This window comes from Diadema antillarum, unplaced genomic scaffold (genome assembly GCF_040938485.1).
Source record: "Diadema antillarum isolate AM-2024a unplaced genomic scaffold, OU_Dant_1.0 seq00000693_RagTag, whole genome shotgun sequence".
In the NCBI taxonomy this organism is placed as follows: Eukaryota; Metazoa; Echinodermata; class Echinoidea; order Diadematoida; family Diadematidae; genus Diadema; species Diadema antillarum.
This window is the reverse complement of record NW_027271598.1, coordinates 3,922,580-3,944,929: the sequence shown is the minus strand read 5'-3', so window position 1 is coordinate 3,944,929 and position 22,350 is coordinate 3,922,580. Positions and strand designations below refer to the sequence as shown.

The window sequence follows — 22,350 nt, the reverse complement described above, 5'->3', positions numbered from 1 at the left end:
ATTCCTAAATCCACCCCTAAAACCCATATCTACTTTTACAGTGACTGACATTCATCAAGTACTAAACACAAAGATGCTTGACAGTCTGTATTGTCTTTTATGCTAAAGTGGACCAACACAACACAAACATTACAGAACGCTTTCACTCACTTTTCTTTGTGTCATCATGCTTTCCCTTCCCTCCATTATTCCCTTCCTACTTTTTCTTCTTTTTCTTTGTCTGATATCTCTCGCTCACACACATAGGTAGGCCTACGATCACAAACCAACAAATCATCATCATTAACATCATCATCCTCATCATCATCACACTGACACACCGAGTCCATGCCGAGATTCCCACTGTAGAATCACATGATAATCGTACTCGTGTTTGTGCTTCTTTGTTCCTCTAAGCGAACAAGGCGACCACTACGGCGCCGAACCCCATACATATGAAGAGGTTGACCAGCACCACGCGGCTCCAAAAGGGGGGCTCGTCCAGAGAGGTTAACCTCATCATCCGCTCTTCTTCTTCTTCCGCGGTTAACTGGGCCTCTGGAGGAGCATCAGTGATTCCACACACCAGGTTCCAGGCTCGGCGAACAACTGACGGGTTGCTTTCTCGCTCTGCACAGGTAAAAACAGAATGACCCAACGATGAAAACGAAGTAGCAAAGTTGACTTCAATGTCAGAACGTGGTATAACCAGTTACTCATCTGTATGTTATTTATTGGTAAACTGCCTAAACGACAGGCATCATCTTTATTTATTTCTTCCCTTTCTTGTTCCTTTTCTACTCAAAACTAACAACACATTTTTACTTCAATTCATTGTGAATTGTAAAACACAAAACAATAATGAAATACGAAGCTGTTCTTAGTCTACAGGTACAAAAGTAGGATGATAGATGATTCAGATCAGGAATAGAAAAAAAAAAGTTTCCATTTTCTTACTATTATAATCTCTAAGCTCTTTCTCCTTCTTGAGTATTTGTTGCTTCTCCTCCTTCTCTTTTTCCTCCAGAGACATGGGTACCCGTGGAACCTTGCTGTACCTAGTCCAGTAGGTCAGCCGGACCAACTACATACAAAAGGAACATGGGTGCTGATAAGATGATGATGAAATGATTATGATATAACAATAACAAATGTCACAATAATTACAAACATATGCGCAAACGCATGCATTTTTACTATGCATATATAAACGTGACTGAAGGACGATTTAAGTTGAATCCGTTATAAATTCTTTAAATTGTTTGATCTGCGAAAATTTGAAAATAGAAATGATAAGTACAGGAAATAAAGATGAGTAAACATTAATCTTTAAAAAATTCAATGTGTAGTGTAAATTTTTTGGGTGTTATGTTGGATGATAAACTGTCTTGGAATAGTCATGTTAATATGCTCTGCAACACACTGTCGAGAAATATTGGTATATTGCGAAAACTGAAATTTTTACCTAAGCATGTGTTGAAATTGTTATATCATTCTTTCATTTCATCTCATTTGAGTTATTGTACTCTCGTCTTGAGCCATTCAACTAAAAAAAATGTGAAACGTATTCATTTGTTGCAAAAGAAAGCTATTCCTATTATAACTCACTCACATTATTTGTCACAAACTTCTGCATTATTCCAAAAAAATGAATATATTACCAATTCAAGATATAATCTGCTTCCAAACAGGAATTTTTATGCAACAGTATTTATTTGGTGCATTACCAGCCCCCTTACAACTATGTTTTCATCTCAACAGCAGTATTCATTCTTATAATACAAGAAACCAACAAAATTTTCATCCTCCCCTCTACCGAACCGAATTAGCCAAGTCAACAATTTTTTATCAAGGTCCCATTTTGTGGAACACTTTACCAAAGGAACTGAAAAACTGCAAATCATTACAGCAGTTCAGTAACAATTTTAGACGCACTTTCCGTATGTAATAGCAACATGGTTTTGTATATTCTGCCAGTATTTTACTCTTTTCTTTTTTCCTTCTTCATCCTGCTTTGATTGTGCACCATTTGTGTTCTATATATTTTGTACCTATATATTGTAAGTTGAGGAAGTCTTGCATTTACTTTGGGGCCTATTCCCAACAATCCTGAAAGGCTTTAATTGGTCCCCCACAATGAATATGTTTATACTATGACTTGAAATGTAATGATTGTTGTTTTTAATGTGGAAATAAATGAAATGAAAATGAAATGAAATAGGACATCTCAAACAGCACTCGTCATGTATTTTCTAGCACGGACCTAAAAACCAGACCTTGATATTTGCAGAAAAAAATAAATAAGAAATAGAAATGAAATAAAAATAAAGATGATAATAATGATAACAATAATGAAAATACAATAATTATAATGATGATGATAACAATGATGATAATAATAATAATAATAATAATAATGATAATAATAATAATAATAATGATAATAATAATGATGAAAGATAGTCTTACCTTGGAAGGAGGGATGGGCTTCGTCAAGAGACTAACCACCACTACGCATAACACAGTGGCGAAATAGAGGAAAATGGCAAAATGGAGGTAGTGAAAATTCTTGATCATGGGAGGCCGCGTGTCGGGAGACCCACAAGCTGGTCCAGAGTAGATGTAGTCCAGGACCATTCGAGTAAGACCAGTCACCTCTCCAAATACCAGACCCCAAAACGCGCCCTGTTTGCATTTTTAAGAATAGAGCAACAGTGTAAAAAACTTGAATTCATCCACTTGGATACACAGGGAGAGACAGAGAGAGCCCATTAAAATAAATCAGTTTTGTCACACATTTTGCCGCGGTCACACTGGCAGTAGATCGCGAAGTTTAACCCTCTGGGGGGAGGGGTCCCCCCCCCCCTCGACATTTTTCACGATAAATCTGTAACGTAAAAATCTCGCGCCGCGACGTTTAATGACTTTTTTTCTTTTAAGTCTTGCGCCGCTTTTGAGACCTAATTAGCGACGCCCAGGTACGCGGTTCTGAAGTTACGCAATATTTTGTAAGTGCATGTCAGACCCGAAATTGCTCAAAAACGTGATTTCATGTACATATTCAATGCAAATTCTGTTTCCTACCAAAATTCATAAATTTACCATTATTTTTACTTTTACTGATGAAAATCAATTAATTTCACGTTGCTTGTGATCGGAATAGTGTCGCCGATGATTTCCATCGAATACAAAAAACAATAAAAAAACAAAAAGTCGAAAACAATGAAATACATAAAAACCTTTAAAAACAATAAGATATATTCTAAAAATTTGATACAGCCATTTTGTTTTTATGTGCATTCAATAAGAATCCCAAAAAGAGTACCTAGACCAAAAATTAGCAGTTTTGGACCTTTAATTACAGATTTACAGCCGGGTTTTTTTTTCTTATTTCATGCATAAATTAGCATAATTAAATTATTAAAAGTAAATGTGAATAATTGTGAAATAATTACCTATTCAGTTTTGTGGATTACAGTACCTTGTGGGTGACGCGAGTGCCAATTTTCCTTGCGATCACGCAGTCAACGGCCAAGATCTTGGGGGGGGGGGGGGGGGGGGCAACGAGCCCCCCAGTCCTATATACGAGGCACCAAAATAGCCCAGTCTTTTTAGGGATAAGATCGCGATCCTTAAGATAACGATTTCTTGCCAGTGTGACCGTGACTATAGTAAACTTCCCGCGAAACTTCTCGCAAAACTTCTCTCTCGAACTAGGGATAGTTCACCCACCTCCGCCAAACTTCTCGATCCAAAGAAATCTGGCTGTCAGAGTGAAGGGAGGACAAAAGATCGAGAAGACTTCGCGATCGTAAACTCAACGATCTTTTGCTAGTGTGACCGCGCGGATTTTGAATGAAGTTTTCGTGCAGAATCTGTTTATATGATATATTATTTGATGTCATGTATTAAACCATTTGGTAGTGATACGGTTGATCGTGTGGGGGGAAAACCTTCGATTCGACTCGTGTACATTGACGTCATTACACACTACCAATTGATTTTTTTCCTGTCCACTCTCTCTATATTGCTGTATATATAACCGACGAATATGTACACGTATACTGAATGGTGAGTACTTGGATTTTCCCCTTCGTATACCAGCCCTTTTGAGAAATAAAGTGATTTGCAATACACGTTAGAGAGTTTGTGATGGCGACAGACATAGAAACTCATTCATTTATGTAGACGCGAATGAAATGTTTTATTGTGACGATGGGTAGGTCTGCCTCAGTCCCTTGGCGATCATATATTTCAAAATGGCAGAAATGAGACGGAGTTCCTTTCGTTGAAGAAATATATATATATATATATATATATATATATATATATATATATATATATTATATATATATATATATCTTTGTTTTTGAAAGCAATGGTGTTTACGAGGAAGATCAATTCCTGTTCAACATTCTTGACTCTGCTCTGAGGATATAGGATTCCATACAAAAGGGGCGCAGTGAATTCGAGCTTCAATCATGGCGCTCCTTTCCATTATTCAGCTACAGATGTCTACAATCAATTCATCAAAATGGTTTGTAAACTAAAGTCAGGCCAAGGAACTATTGCATGAAGAGATGCAATCAAACATATAAATCAGAAAATCAAACATAAGTTAGATGTCAGCCAATTACAATCGAGTAATCAGAGACTTTCAAGTTTGATTTTCTAATTTTCTGAACTTCATTGTATCAGGGCCGAGATCTCACCTGCTCATTGGTGCGGGTCCAGAACATCCCTGCCGAGTAGATGGCGAAGATTGGGGGAGAGAGGTATGACGTCATAGATTGGATGTAGACGAAAAGTTCTCCCGAACCGAAGGCTTCAATGAGAGGCAGCCAGAGTACGCTGACTGCAGCAAGCACTAGTGTACACAATCTGAGAGAACAGAAATCGGAGTAAGCGAAATCGGCAGAGAGGGAGAGAGGGCACATGAATATATTGATAATTATGTTTCATAAATATATGAAGTGAACAATAACATACATTTATATTCAGGAAAAAATCAGACATAAATGAATATTTGAATTGATTTTGTAGTTGATTTATTTAAAACGCAAAGCCGAATCCATGAAGTCACTAGAACTTTTGTAAATGTTTCCAAGAACGCATGTGAAAACATACATTCTGTGATTATCTGACATGGTTAATGTGACGGGAAAGATAGTGAGTCGCAGGCTGGGTTCGACCTCGTGCACGACCGGGTGCACGAAGGGACTTACCTGCCAACCACGAGGAGCTCGAGCTCGGTGGAGAAGGGTCGAATCTTGGCCCAGATGTCGATGGTGAAGAGGGTGCTGAGGCTGTTGAAGATGGAGGTCAATGAACTCATCAGCGCAGCCAACATGGCTGCCAACATCATGCCCTTTAAGCCTGTGTGGAGGAAGGGATGAATGGTTACACATTCTCATGCTCAGCCAAAGCCATTGGGGGTGGAGGATCTGGGTTCCTCCCCTTGAAAGCAAACTTATCGTATTACTAGCAGTAATAACTCTTCAGCACACACACACACATACACACACGCACACACGCACACACTCACATACTCTTATACACATTTTACCGAATACACAAAACTATAACTCGCTGCAGTTAGCACATGATTGTTATTCCCCTCTCAACTCGTAAACATTATGGTCATGCTTCATATTAGCTCATTAGCGTATAGGGATAGACGCATGATGTAATCGCCACAACTCTCAGAAATGTTATTTTCAGAATGTTTGGCTATGGACCTTTGCAGAATTCCTATATACCTCAGACAGCTATGATGCGGAATGTCAATGAAGTCTTGGAGCCGAAAAATCGTAACATTACTATTTTCTACAGTTATTATAATAATGATAATAATAATGATAATAATGATAATAACAATAATGATAATAATAATAATAACAATAATAATAATGATAATAATAATAATAATGATATTATTAGCATCATCATTATTATTATTGTTGTTATTATTATTGTCATTATTTATTATTATTATTTATTAGGCTTTCAGTCACAAATATCAATATTACATTATTCAAAATCAAAACACACAATGGAGAGTTATGGGTGCACCAGGTTGGGCAGCCCGGGTCTGGAAAGAGCCAACTAAATGACTTGGGCCCTCAGGCCATCCTCCCCAACCCACCTGGTGCACCCAAAACAGCACCGATACATTAATATCACAGATTACAATATAAAAAAAGATACAAATTTCATTTTATTGTGCGCGTTCTCTTATTTTATGTGAGCAACATATATTATATGACGCCAAACATAGATGTTCGTGAAGAAATGAAAGAGTCTTAGGCCCACAGTGTATCTTTGAACAGTTACAAGCCTGATGCCTACCTGTTGGCATGAGCTCGAGAACGAGAAGTGGATAGGCGATGTTTGAACACCCGTTGGGATTCTCGCATACTTCTACGCAGGCGGTCGCATTCTGACAAGCTACTTCGTCTGGCGTCAGAGGAAACATCAAAATAGGCACATTACTTCATTTCATCATTGTAATAAGCAAATGGTGTGGTGTGATGTGAGATGACATGTGTGATGTGAAGTGATGCGACGCGATGCAATGCGGTGTGATGTGATGTGATGTGATGTGATGTGATGTGATGTGATGTGATGTGATGTGATGTGATGTGATGTGATGTGATGTGATGTGATGTGATGTGATGTGATGTGATGTGATGTGATGTGATGTGATGTGATGTGATGTGATGTGATGTGGTGTGGTGTGGTGTGGTGTGGTGTGGTGTGGTGTGGTGTGGTGTGGTGTGATGTGATGTGATGTGATGAGATGTGATGTGACGTGACGTGACGTGACGTGACGTGACGTGTGATGTGATGTGATGTGATGTGATGTGGTGTGGTGTGGTGTGATGTGATGTGATGTGATGTGATGTGATGTGATGTGATGTGATGTGATGTGATGTGATGTGATGTGATGTGATGTGATGTGATGTGATGTGATGTGGTGTGATGTGATGTGATGTGATGTGATGTGATGTGATGTGATGTGATGTGATGTGAAGTGATGTGATGTGATGTGATGTGATGTGATGTGACGTGACGTGACGTGATGTCATGTAATGTCATGTCATGTCATTTCATGTCATTTCATGTCATGTGGTGTCATGTGTTTTGCCATGCACTGTGTGATGCCACATGCAAAATATAAAAGATAGAAAACACCTCTGAACAGAATATATTGACTATACACGTATATACGATAAGATTTTTCTTTTATGTGTTTGAGTGTTTTGCAATTCATTTGAATATTATACAAACATTTTTATACATTTAAAACATTTAATACAACATTTTACAAAATGTTGTTATAAGTTTTATAACATATCAACAATGACAAGTAGATGGTAACCGTGTCAGCGACACATATTGCGTGGGCTTTTTCGTGGACTATAGGACTCATGAGTGTCGGACTCGTAACGTGCACCCGTAATAGGTATCCGACAATGCTGGGGTGGACAGCAGAGACTTTTGGGAATGCACCACTGACATTAATAGCCTACTCTGGGTAAATAACACCTTATCCAATAGACGTTTATTTGTAATCATCATCATTATTAAAAAGAAAGTCATAGTTACTTGGAAAGAGAGCCCTGCTGATCATGCCGGGATAAATCATGAGGATCATGGGGAGCACCTTGAGGTAGGCTGCCAGGATGGCCCCGGCCTTGGTGTGAGTCAGGTTCTTGGCCGACAGCGAACGTTGGACCAGGACCTATATGGTTCAATTCAATTCAACTCAATCCTATTCAATATTCACTGATTTTGTAAAAGCAATGAGGCCAAGATTTCATGACGGTACAAAGATCAAATGACGAGCAAACCATGAAAAAGTCGGTGTGGTTTGATTTTTGTGATTTCCCTTACAAACATAAATGATAATTATAATCATGATGGGGAACATTAGGACCAGAACGCAAGTACATAACGGTTCGATTGGCTCATCGGTGATACATAATGAACTATATAGTGAACATAGTGAACTAAAATTATTGTGAACGGTAAAGATTTTGATGAGAAGAATAACCTATGACTCATACTGCAATCGATAATGAAATTGACGATATTATTGCAAGGGAATATATAAATATATGCATGTATTATATATATATATATATATATGCGATCGATGATTAAATTGACGATCATATTATTGCAATGGAATATAGAAATATATGTATATATATATATGTATATATATAAATATATATATATATATATAAATATATATATATATATATTATACACTATATATTATTATTACAATCTACCTCAGATAGCTGAATGTGTAAATGAGTGTGTGTTTGGGGGGGGGGGGAATTGTGCCCGAGAGTGTCAAATACTACACACTTGACATTGGGGGCAGAGTTGCATAACTGACATCTGTCACAATGCAAAACAAACGGGTTTACTAACAGAATATTTTCAAATTTCACGAGAACCTGAAAACCAAAGTTTGACCTGCTCGTTTCATCCGAATGGTCTCTTGAATTATATAATCTTCATCGCTGCTTGTTAGAGATGCGGCTTGGCTGATCTACATGAAATAGTACATTCAGATGAAACGCATTACTGGGAATGTTTCAAACCTGGTTTGTGCAAAAATAGTGTATGGAGAGGAGAAAGATTCCGAAGACGACTCCGGGCCAGGGTAGGTCTCCGTCATCAGCAGGCCTAAAGATGTGCCAGGCCGTCTCGCTGGGAATACCGCAGGTGGTGTTAGGGCTGAGCTGAGTGGACTCGGGTATGGCAGTCATGTACGCCAGGCGCAGCCCCTCAAAGCCACCGACCTCGATGATAGCTGTGACGTAGTGAAAGGGACACAGTAAGGACATTCTTCTTCACCTCAGCTCAAAATGTACTTAGGGCCTATGTGTGTGTGTGTGTATTTGTTTGTGCACTTCACTGAGTGTAGGCCTATATACGTTTTATTCCTCTGATCATGGACGTACTATAATAGGCAATATGCTCGCCTAATTGGGTTTCACAGTTCGTTATTAGGAAGGTTCATTAATCCGAAAATGATATAAGGTGCGCTATTCCGAAGGTTCATTCATTCGAAAATGATATAAGGTTCGTTATTTCGAAGGTTCGTTGCTGTTGTTATTTGCTTCTGGGTATCATTCAAACGTATGTCTAACTTTACACATTACTTTGTATATTGTGTTGAAAGAAAAAAAAGGTGAAATAAACTTTGAATTTCAGTTGGAATTGAATTGATATAATCGTAAAAGCTCCATTACACTCGTACCATAACGAGCAGAACTTTGTCATGTTTGTTTTTCGGTTTTTTTTTTATTTTCTGCATTTGTTCAAGACTATTTGGCTTGGTAGCCCATATTCAGATGCACTATCATAGTGCTACTGGTCTTCACGGGGACCAAATTGTATGTATTGTGCGTATAATAATGATGATGGATGCCATTGTGAGAACGAAGAATCACAAAGCATTACCTATGATGAAAAGTATGATTCCGCCAATGACCATAATCATGGACTGGAGCGCGTCGGTGTAGATGACCGCGGTCAACCCTCCGGCCACCGTGTAGACTGCGGTCATAACCAGGATGAGCACGATCGCCAGGTAGAGATTCCAGCCCAGGGTCTGCTGAATTATGACAGTACCTGCATACATCTCGGCCTGTTTGCGAAGAGAAAATTTTGTCTCTTCTTATTTCGTTTGATCTAAACTTGGCTAAATTCGGTTGAGTTGGGTTAAAATGAATTGAATGACATAAAGGTGAAGTAAATTGAGTTTAGCTGATTGAAGTGTATAGACTTGTTGCGGCGTGACTGTTATATGGATTCGATTAAACGCACATCTCTACACCACGTCAGTCGCACAAAATATAAGCAAACCAAGGATTTGGGCAACGCCCGGGGGGGGGGGGGGGGGTCCCCGTCCTAAAATGTGTACATCGTGTAACAAAAGTGAAATAGGATTGTCCAATGTTGTTTCTGCATTTAAAAACACACACACACACACACACACACACACACACACACACGCACAAATTGATTCAGGTTGTTTTCTTGATTCACCAGGTCTGACAAAAAAAAAGCGCAGTACCAGCATCAGTGCAAGACTACAAACAAAGCATAAGGTCATTTCACTATAACTGCTGAAAGCAATATTCATAACAATTATTTAGCTCATATTCAGTGACAGCTAGCGAGCATAAAATATATCGGTTTATTACAACAATGCTATCGTCGATGAGGTTTATGATGATTAAATTGATAGCGATTACAGGCATTGCCGAGCATCGTACCGAGAGGTTGGTGAGAACGATGAAGATGATGGAGACGATGGCAAGAAACAGTCGAAGTCGTTGACCACCGAAACGAACCTGAAGGTATTCCGGCACCGTTGTCACCTAGTACAAGGGGTTAATAAATCACATATTGAGGCTATATTGCCTAATTGAACTCGTTCAGATAACATCACACTCATTCACTAAGAAAAGTATGAATATTGATAATTTTACAATTGATCTGACAAAACCAATTTCTTGTTGGTGAACTTATTGCAATTCATTATACATCTATCGGTTATAACGCAACTTTAGCTATCAATAGAATTGTAATACATGTAATTTCAATTATCATAGTACGAACACGCTAAATTGAGTTTGCATGGTCTGTTCTTGGTAGCATCTTCGTTGTATATGGCATTCTGTTGTTTCATACTATACTGTTGTCTGTGATGCCTTTCATTGCTGTAGTTCGGAAATTGATATAAGCTAGAACAGCCACAGGCCTAGAAAGGAATGTTTTGTATAGTGGATATACCGCTATTTATAATGTCATACATCTATACGAGGCACATATCGTACTAGTATGACATCTTTGTCTCTATTTAACAAAAGTAACTTTAGACATTTTAGATTTGTTAGAAACGTCTGCCCATCTAGTCACAATATTACCATACTGTGTCACAATGAAATTGATAAAGCCGATCTATTGTTATTGGTTGCCGTTGGAACTACTGTGTATGACGAACTATGGCCGGTTATTAATACGAACGCTGTTTCTGTCAGCATTAAATCTTCTTCTCACTCACCCCAGAGGAGATGTAGATTGGGGTGAAAATAAACCCCAGGATGAGCAGCGAAAACAGGCCCTGGGCAATATTGGAGAAGGAAAATGAAGAAGAGAGTTACGGCAATCTATTTTCTTATAATGATGAGTCATAATTTCGACAAAATTAGATACATACATTGAAAGCAAGAGATTATTTAGCAGAGGAGTGAAGATATGCATGGGGTATGAGTTCTCTTCAATTTTTCTTCCTCTGTAACAAATGAAATTTGCAAGATCGCAGTTGCTGATTTAGCTTATCTACATTTTTAACAAATATGTCGTGGAAAAGGGAACCAGCGGGAATTTAGCCTGTCATCTACTGCTTTCCGGGCAGCGACACTCAGGCTATCCCTGGTTGCCGGCAGTGACACGATGAACTTGGAAAAAAAAATACCCAAACTCCGAAACTCCGTCATCGTTGTATTAAGTAGTCCGAGGTGGAATAGGCATATAAATGAATTTATACAAATTTCATTTGTACAGAGTGAGACAAATTGAAAAATGAACTTATACCCCAAAGTACACATTCCCCGACCACATTCATCTCTCTTCCGTAAAAAAATGAAAAGGAACAAGTGAAGTTACTAAATGTATCGCCAGTACACAGATCGTTGGCAGGTGTGAGAACATTGGTATTATTTAATAACTCTTAATGTAACACATTCATCAACCTAGCCTCTTGAATCTTTCTTTTAGTGCTCGTTCTTGCTTGCATAATTATGACTGGTCTAATAATTAGTTTCTTCATTTTGCACTTTTGACATCGATTCGGCACCTATAGTTCAGGCATGTTTGCTCAAGGTTATACCGCACAGTTCATCAATGAGGAAATCCCGGCGCCCCAAAAATAAATAAACGTCAAAAGAAAGAGAAAAATATCCCATCAGAATGATGTAAAAATGACAAAAATCGGATAAGAAATAAGGCAGATATGACATTTTGAAATTACACATTTTTCCGGAAAACATTGTTCTTTACCAGTCCTTATGAATATTCAAATCAGCAAGTTGACGATGTCATGTTCTCACAATTTCTTATTCATTTCATGTACAGAAATGACAAAAATCTCAGATTTCAGCTGTATCGATATAAAACTTGTCATTTTTGTATCAATCTGTGTAGAATATTTTTCTCTTTCTTTTGAGATTTACTTATTTGTTTTTTATTTAAATGTCTTGAGATTTAGAGTTGATGTTGAATTAGTGATAAGCACACGAGCATTTTTTTTAATACAAGCGTAATAATCTCAAAGCACTTTTCACTGGACTTGAGTGTTTATCGATAGATAGGAAGATAGAACTCTGAACATAGCGAGAGAGAGATGATAATTGTTATGTCTCACATGGAACTCGTACGACACCACGGCGTATCCCGACACCGCTGCAGTCCCGCCAAGACCGATGAAAGACCCGCTCCCGATATTACTCACGTAGAGAGACAAACCCACCTGGTGAAAAATACAGGTTTTGTGTTGTTGTTATATTGCAGATATGGTGTAGTTACCGTGACATGCATTTCATACATTTCACATCAAAGAATTGATTTGAAAATGAAAGGATTGATTTTCGGCCTTTTCTGCATTATAACTCCATAGGCTCTCAAGCTCTGGATAGGCAGTATAATATGATTAAGAAAGGCATGCTGTATAATGTAGTAAACAGAATAGTTAATTCATTCATTGTGTTTCGTACACTTTGTGTGTAACATTAATAATTTCAATAGTTATTGGATTTAGACAATTAGCAAGTCTTATTATGTGTGTGTGTATGTGTTGTTTTTTTGTTTCTGTATATATATATATATATATATATATATATATATATGTGTGTGTGTGTGTGTGTGTGTGTGTGTGTGTGTGTATGTTTTCTACTCACCAACCACCACGCCATGTCTCTCCCAGCTAAGAAGTATCCGCTGGTCGTACTCCTGTTCGACCTCCATGCCGACTGTAAGGAGAATGATATAGGTAAACCTCAAGGTAATATTGTCTGATCTACTTGCAACAGTGCAGGAATGACTTCAGGATATAGTATCACATCATTATCATCATCATTATTATTATAGTAATAGAAATAATAATAATGATAATACAACCTGTAATGATAATAATAATAACGATTATAATAAAGATAATAATAACAATAATGATAATAATACACGTGTAATAATGATAATAATAATAATCATGTAACTATGCTCAGGGGAGACAACCGGTATATTCTATTTATATCCCATTTAATCGCATGCTTTACTGCTGACATTGCTCAATCTACACAATGTTTCACTAGAGCTGGATCCATAATTATACCTATTTAATGATAACAAATGTAATTTTGTACTACCTTTTCATATTATGATGTTTATTGTATTGTATCTATTGAAATGCTTTTGTATTATTTCGATCCTTCCAAGATGAAACCCACTCCCTGAGAAACATGACTTTATATAATTATTATAATATACATTATATTATAATATACACTATAGTTTGACTTCCTTGTATATAGCATTTCAAATTATCAAAAAGGATGGACGCATTTTTTGGAGGGGGATGGGGTTGCAATCACAAAACTCAAAGATTGGTTATGCGGGGAGGTATTATCTTATAGGACTTTTGAAAATGGGCTAAGGACACTGAATAAGGCCCTCTTGCTCAAGGTATCGCAGCCCATTAGTTTTATATCCACACAATGCAATGCTATAAAAGAGTGATTCAATATCAACAAGGAGCGGATTCTAGCACAGTAATGACAACTGAACTGAATGTTGCAACCAGTAGATTGCTTTCGTTAATTTCCGTTGGATTCACATAAAGGATGTATCAATGTCGATATTAATCTATGAACTTGGTGAAGGGGTAACCGAAAGCGCCGAGCGTGAGTGATGTATTTAAGGAACAGTAAACAATGATGGGAACTCTATGCTTCCAATTGTACTTTGAACTATCAAACAGCGGAGAAATTACAGCAGTCTTCGGGTCTTGGTTACACCCCCCTTGACGTAATTTTGCTCCTATATGCCCAGATGGAAGTCAATACACACAACCTATGGCACTGTAAACCACACAATCTTTCTTCCTTCTATATGAAGATGGAGTGTTTATGGTATTTACCGAGGGTCCTGTTCTAAAAGCAGACAAACTGGGCGACGAAATGTGCCTGTGTTGTTGCTGTTTTTTCCTGTCCTCCATTTTGCTCGAAAAAAGTCCAGTTTGCTCAAAGGTTGATGCAAACAGAGTTCAAAGCGATTGACGTAGAGAGGGGCGTAAACCTCACCTTACATCAGTATGTACGACTTGTATACGCAAATGTTAAATGTTTAATGTACTGTCATCGAACACTTTATTGCGACCATGACACTATAAAATACATTTACAAAATGATGAGATAGTGATGGCTTGTGATTAATTGTATATAGTCACTGATGCAACATTGCATAATATTTTTTGGGAAACTGAAATAAGTCCGTTTTCTTCCAACATTTTCTATGATGTTTTTATGTACTTCTTATGCTTATCTTTCGGTTCTTCATTTTCGCTGTTTCTTCTGTCACTAGTGAAAGTTAAGCATAATCATGAATATCGGTTCAAATATATTTTTAAAGGTTTTTTTTTCTGAGCGATTAATGATAAAGTAGTTTATGTTAACTTTGTATGTGTGTGTTTGGGTGTGGGTGTATGCTCAACAATCTGAAGCGCTTACTTGGCTTAGTTTTTGGAAAGTGTGTTTTATTTGACGATGCTTCAATAAAAGAGAGCAAATTGCTCTAAAAAGAAATATCGAGAGTCTAAAGTGTAAACAATTTGATTGCTAACGCTATTCAGTATTGACATCGGCGAGAAAAAAAAAGAATATAGCTGGGTTTCCTTGTTTGCGGAGATCAATGACGAATCTCGAAAAAAAAAAACATCGTTTTATTGTGTCATCAAATTCTCTGCTCACCACTTTGATGTTACTAAGACTGCTAATGGATACCTTTATGACCATAAATGAGTAAAAGATATGAACGCAAGTCTATGCATTACAAAAGACTCGAAGGAGATATGAACTATATGAAGTTGTTTTATCCAGCTTGCGACGCTTATTGATATTAACACGGAAACAAATTGTAATTGTATGAACGTTCGTGGAAAACAAGAAGTTTTGAATTGACAGCTCTGTATAATATGTACGGTTGTTGGAAAATTTGAGACCCAAGGAAAACGGGTTAATAATTTTGATCACTGGGTTGTTAAAGACTATAGTACTTAATAATTATGAATCGTTGAGCGACCACTGTAGTTCAAGCCAATTAAGGCCTTAATTCAAGTTAGTGCGCTATTACATTTCTAGTCACTAATTCCGACTTCCTGTGATTAATATATATATATATATATATATATATATATATATGTATATACATATCATTCATTTATTTCATTTATTCATTTGTTTCCATATCAAAACATAACATCTACAAATATCAAAACACAATTGCCATGGTACATTCATACATTTTGAATGGAGGGATCATAGAAAGCACACCCAAGGCTTGTTGGAAACGATCCCCTACAAACAATTATCAACACATTTCAACTAAACAATTATCATACAAATTCAATTGATAAAACAAAGGTCAAAGATACAATGAAAAGAGAAGAAAAGAGGCAGAGGTGGAAACAATGCATACTTATACTTACAGTTTCAGATACATTTCATCAAAAATATATTTTTTATGAAGCCTTTTAAATTGACGTAAGGTCTTACTACTCTTGACTGTTGGAGGAAGAGTATTCCAAAGAATAGGGCCATGGTAAAAAATGGAGGATTGAGTTTTTGAAATCCGGTTTAATGGTGTGTGAATATTTTTTGCATTCCTGGTATTATAATTGTGTATAGAACAATTCAAAGTGAAATGGTTGTGAAATACTTCAGAAAGAACATTGCTGGAAACTTTAAACATAAAAATCATACTTTCCAAAGAAATAAATTCTTGAACAGGTAAAATTTTCATCTTAAGAAATAATGGCTTACTGCGAGCTAAATATGAAGAGTTGGTTATCAAACGAATACTGCGTTTCTGTAATTTATGAATACGATCAATATTTTTCTTTGTAGTAAAACCCCAAACAATACTACAATATTTTATGTGAACTGAAACAAACGAATAATACAGCATCTTTAAAATATTCTGTGGAAGAAATTGTAATTTGTACAGAACACCAATACTTTTCGATATTGTTGAACATATATGATTCACGTGAGAATTCCAGGACAATTTATCATCAATAAAAACACCCAAATATTTTATATCATATACTCGTTTAATTTCCTCATCTCTATACATCAATTTCAAATTACTGTCAATTTTAGTTCTTGTTCCAAATAATATATAATTGGTCTTATCAACATTCAAAATCAATTTGTTTACGGACAACCAATTTCTTATACAATCAAGTTGAACATTCATATTATAAAATAATGTCTTTGGGTCTGTGCCTTTACAGAATACACTGGTGTCATCTGCAAATAATATATAATCTACATCATATGTTGAATACGGCAAATCATTTATATACAATAAAAAAAGAAGAGGCCCAAGAATAGACCCTTGTGGTACTCCACATTCTATTTCTTTAAGTTCAGATGGGACACCATTAATATTTGTTAATTGCTTACGATTTGAGAGATAACTTTAAATAATTTTAATGGGGTGCCCCTCACACCATAATAACATAATTTTTGTAACAAAATGAAATGGTCTATAACATCAAATGCTTTGGTTAAATCAATAAATACAGTTAACGCATATTCTTTATCATCTATAGCTTGAATTATCTTATTAATCAGTTGTAATATTGCCGTTTCTGTTGAATATCTCTGCCTAAAACCATATTGATTACTTTTATATTATGTTTATTCAAAAATTCTATTAACCTATTATAAATACATTTTTCTAATATTTTCGAAAATATAGGCAATACTGATATTGGACGATAATTATTCACATCAGTTAATTGTCCTTTTTTATGTACTGGTGTGACTCGTGCAATTTTCATTTTTTCAGGAAAAGTACCAGTACGCAAACATTCATTAAAAATAGTACATAACGGAACACAAATCAATGAAATAACACATTTTACCACCTTGATATCAATATCATCAATACCAGAGCTGATGTTGTTCTTCATGTTATTAACTATAGTTATTATTTCATCATTTGTTATTGGCTTCAAAAAAAGAGTATTACTATTTGGCATTTTCAAATAATCTTGAAAATACTTATTCTCATTTACATCATTTTTTAAATCTTGCAATTTTGAACCAATATTAACAAAATATTCATTGAATGTGTTCACAATATCTTGACAAAATGAAGAGACTCAATAACTGTGTTTTTCTGACTTTTATACAAAATATTATTAATCAATTTCCATATACTTTTCATATTACCTTTTACTTTATCAAATTTCCTATTAAAATAATCTCTTTTAGCTTGTCGTATCTTCATAGTTACATAATTCCGACATTTTCTATACATTTCCTTTCGATACAAAGTGGGATTCAAAAGATATTTCTTATACAATTGTGATTTTTTATGACAAAGCTTTAATAAATCCTTTGTTAACCATGTTTTTTAATTTCTATTCTTTGGACAAAATAATTTCTTCGGAAAACATTCTTCATAATTTTCTTGAAATATTTGCAAAAAATACCGTAATTATCATTTACCTCATCTTCAACAAAAACATTTTCCCACCGTATATTAATCATCTTCATAAAAAACATCCGTAAATTAGATTCATTAATCAAAAATCTCTGATTTTTACATGGCAACACATTCTTATATCTTTGATGTCGCAAAATTAATTTTTACTGTTCAATATGGCAATGTTGAACAAAACACATAATTGTTAATAAATTCTTGACGAAGAATAAAATTCGATTCTCAAGAGCACAAATTTCAGTTTTCATTCAATAAAACATTGAATTGAATTGAATTGAATTGAATTCATAAATTCACCCCTTCGTATAGCAAGAATCTATACTTTCATTCATTGTTTTGTAATATCAAGAAATGAATTGGCGCTAACGGCATTTTCTGATATGATAAATTACCATCATACCTTAGGTAATAATGTATATCGTAGTATAAATCTCTTTGAAAAGATCTGTAAAAGTCGATTTTATTACATCAAGAATTCTTCTTATCGATACCACGAAGCTGGGGTCATGGTCCCCCATTCAAGCACGTGTTTAGCACGTCGGTGGTAAGTGCTTTTTTATTACATCTATACACCAGATAACAGATAGGGGGACGCTCGAGGTATGTGGATGGTTGAAACGTAACCTCTGGCCAATCGAGTTCGAGGACTTACAAAGATTATGACCACTGACATTTGTTTCTCCCTGTGAGTGTTTGTCTGTTGGTTGTGAGGGATTCTTTCTCATTGTATCACAAAGCTTTCATAGAGACATAAAGAGCAAATATCATATAACACGACCCATGCTGGCTGACACGTGATGTATAGTGCACATCTATTTACTACATGCGCCTATATTAGGGTCGACAAATATAAGAATTTTTGTAAATATCCCCTCCCCTTTTTGTGTGTGTGTGAAAGTAACGGTAATGTCATAGAGAACCCATTAAAAGAGTTTAACATAACAGGCGACGACTTAATAGAGTTTTACCTTACAATAATTATTTTGTAAATGCAAAATAGGTACAAATTAAAATGCACATCTATATCCAAATAAGGATCAGAAATATCACATATTAGTTTGTTAAAACGACTGACTGAACAGTTCATAATGTTCTTACTCAATCCCCGCTCAGAGCATACGAAAATTCTTATGGAAATCGATGTTAGCAGTGATTATGGTGTGTGTATACTGTTCTCTCAGCTCAGACCCTGCCATAATTGTTATTGTCCCAGCATTGTCGGGCACCTTTCCACATACGGCCTACCCTGGACAAGATGGACTCGATAGTTAAAACATATATAAACAAATTGGTGCTCTGTGTCATAGTGGATAGGACTCTTGACTTCAATTGGAAGCCCCGAGTTCGAATCCCGTCAAGTGCCTATACGTCCTTGGACAAGATGTTTTAAGCCATCATGTCTCTCTCGACCCAGATGTATAAATGGGTATAACTGAAACGGTATAATGGAATGGCAGGGTCCTCTGGGAAAGCAGTGGTAACACTGCATAACGAAGATAATAATAATAGTAATATCATTATTATTATTATCATCATTACTACTACTACTGCTACTACTACTATTATTGTTATTGCTATTGCTATTGTTATTGTTATTATTATCATTATTATTATCATTATTATTATCATCATCATTATTATCATTATAAGATAATACGCTCCGCGCAGGCTCGAACTAACGATCCCCTGATATTGTTAAAGGGCTTAGAGACTATTCCACCATATACCGTTATCTTTTTCTTCTTTTTCGAATTTACAACTAGAAGCATAAATGAACTAGATTCCATTAGAAACGAGCATCGAATTTGCGGGATTTAAAGAGAACCCGAGAATGGACGCTTCGCGTTCGAAATAGTTAATAGTAACCCTTAAGGGGCAGATAGGGCAAAATCCCTCTTGTGAAAATTCATCAAAATTGGTTTAAATGCTTTTCACATTCATTCTTTCGTCCGTTGATTTCAGACCAAGATTTCTTTCATTGCAGTAACAACTTCTCGAGGCCTTCTTCCTTTGAAGATCAAGCTTCGCGTAAGACCCCCTTTAGGCTTATACGGACCTACCTTGAAAGTATAGTGCGACTATTAGAGTATGATGTTCCAGAATTTTGGTTATGGTTTCAATTGTTATACGTTGGATTCATGCTTAACTCAGTTTGATATTATGTCCAATCAAATTCAGCAGACGAACATAAATTCACCACTGTGTAGCACAACGGACGTGATTTTATATCGATAAAAACATCATACGCAAATCAAGTGTTTAGTAAATACACTGTACGTAAAAACATGATAGTATAAACCACTGCGACGAGGTAAAACTTACACATGAGGCCAATACCTGAATACGAGGTAATTTTAAGAATGTTTCAGTTGGCTTCCCTAAACAACAGCTTTGTGTCTGTATTCTAAGCACACTTTGCTTTGTTCAGTCGTCACAGAGTATAACCCGCATGTTCTGTTTCGAGATTTTATTCAATGAAACAGCCAGGGCGTGACTAGAATAGTTTCAGAGGGCCAGAAGCTGTACAGGCTCGTTCAATAGCCAAAGAGATGACCTTGGGTGCCTCCTCGGCATTGTATAGACAATATACACTGGATGATTTTAAACACGTTTGTGCCGAGTATTATTTGGGCATAGATATTTCAGTCTTTGATTAATAAGTCATGTCACAGAGGCCTCCGAACTAAGTATTCGGTAGCCGAACGAGTATTATTTGGGTATAGATATTTTAGTCTTTGATTAAAAAGTCACGTCACGGAGGCTAGCGAACTAAGTCGCAGAGAATTACATCAACGTAAAGATCATCGTACCAGATACTCACCCAAATACCAAGTGCCAGCACGACCAGGAAATGGATAACGATGACCACGTAGTCGGCGACGGCTAGATTCGCTTCCAGCGCCATCGTGATGGCGAGTTTTTAACACTCTTCGATACCTGAGTTAGCCTTCGTCTGTTCGAGCAGGGCTTGTCAATTTGATTTGGAGTCTTTGCTAGTCAGGAATTGAATTAACTGCGTCCATCAACATAACAATCACACCGTTACCGTTTCTAGACAGCGCATCGTACCTGCTCAACCATATACTTTGACATAAATGACAACTTTTAACACGCGTAACACGCAAAGATCTTTGTTCCTCTAGTCCCGCAAAAAACTTTTTTCCTCTTCTGGTTTTCACCTGCTGCGCAAACAACGACAACTGGGCGTTTCAGTCCTTCCCTACACCTCTTCCCCTCCTTCCCTTGAAGAATAAGAACTGTGACGCTCACACTCTCCGCTGATGAGGTAAATAAAGCGTATTCCCACATACAGATCTAGCGTGATGATATCTGCCTATACACAAAACCATATATCACGACTCTTATTTGACTTGCTCTATTTGAGTCGGGTCACCTCAGGGGAAAAAAAAACAAATCTTCGTGTTCTTTCCTCTTCTGGTGCCGGTGCCATCACGCCATGATATTTGTTAACAACTTTGTAACAACCTCGACGTACATGGATGGTCTTTATGTCGTCATGGACCTGAACATGGGGGGGGGGGGGGGAGGATAATCATGATAATTGCGATAGGTGAAAAGGACTACATTGGTGCATATTCTGACTGCAGATTTTCGGTTGCCTACACTATACGGCAAACATGTAGTATGTATACTTTTTTAGTTAAATGTAAGTAGAGGGACCGCGCCAGGCAGTGATGAATATAACCAATGGGAGTTAAAAGTTCTTTTTGAAAAGGGAGCCTAAAGCTACCCACATTTGTTGCATGCAAGGTTCGATTTGATCACTTGTTTCTTAATTCCCCTGGCGCATGCCTGGTGTGATGTTGGCAGTAAAGTTGCTGATTGAAAATTTTGGTAGATAATAACTGCATGTATAAAGCGATAGAATTAGATTACAAGCCCATTAATTAGAATAAGCTCTTTTCAAATAAGTAACCAATATACTTGAGTAGATTCCTTTGAGAATGAAGGATTCTAAACCACAAAAACCTGCGGTTACATGTGGTTGCCGGGATACTTTAAACTAAAACGTTGTAGATCTACTACAACGATTACACGAGTTGTCAAGGTAATCTGAGTTGAATCAGGGAGGTGAGACAGCTCTCACCTCCCTCGTTGAATATTATCATGGGTTAGCAGATGTTGGGAATAGTGATATATGTTTTCATATTACAAATTATTTAACATTTACCTTTTGTTGGGACGAGCAGACAGTGAAGGCCATCCAAGCATCTCCATCTGCATGGCGGACTAGTGAGGCAGCTAGGGTTTATGACATTCATGGAAAACCATCTATAAAACGCCCGTGTATAAGACAGCCTTTTTAATCTCCTTTTTCTTTTCTGTTGACGAGTAGCAGTTTGGATCCAATGACGCAATGCATGTGTAGTTAAAATGATCTGAAGTGCGATGTTGAGGCATTACTTGTGGTCTCGAACAACGTCTCGATTAGTCCTCAAGGTTTTGATCTAAAATTATACCCCCATTCCACAGATTTTTTTTTTTCTCATCTTTCACTCATCGGAAGGAAGGTGTGTTGGTGCCGGCCACCCA

At 36.7% G+C, this 22,350-nt stretch overlaps 1 protein-coding gene across 1 annotated transcript; it reads right to left on the bottom strand.

Moving 5' to 3' along the window:
- Positions 1-39: 39 nt before the first annotated feature.
- On the bottom strand, positions 40-21,072 carry LOC139737501 (sodium/glucose cotransporter 4-like). The gene is made up of 14 exons (XM_071648173.1): positions 20,618-21,072; positions 12,966-13,037; positions 12,434-12,538; positions 11,072-11,131; positions 10,281-10,385; positions 9,463-9,649; positions 8,598-8,809; positions 7,588-7,723; positions 6,328-6,435; positions 5,205-5,355; positions 4,692-4,860; positions 2,449-2,664; positions 937-1,063; positions 40-609 (listed from the first exon to the last, which is right to left on the bottom strand). Exons 1-14 carry the CDS (start codon positions 20,699-20,701, stop codon positions 392-394), a joined length of 1,950 nt encoding a protein of 649 aa, XP_071504274.1. The 5' UTR covers positions 20,702-21,072; the 3' UTR covers positions 40-391.
- Between the last annotated feature and the right edge of the window lie 1,278 nt (positions 21,073-22,350).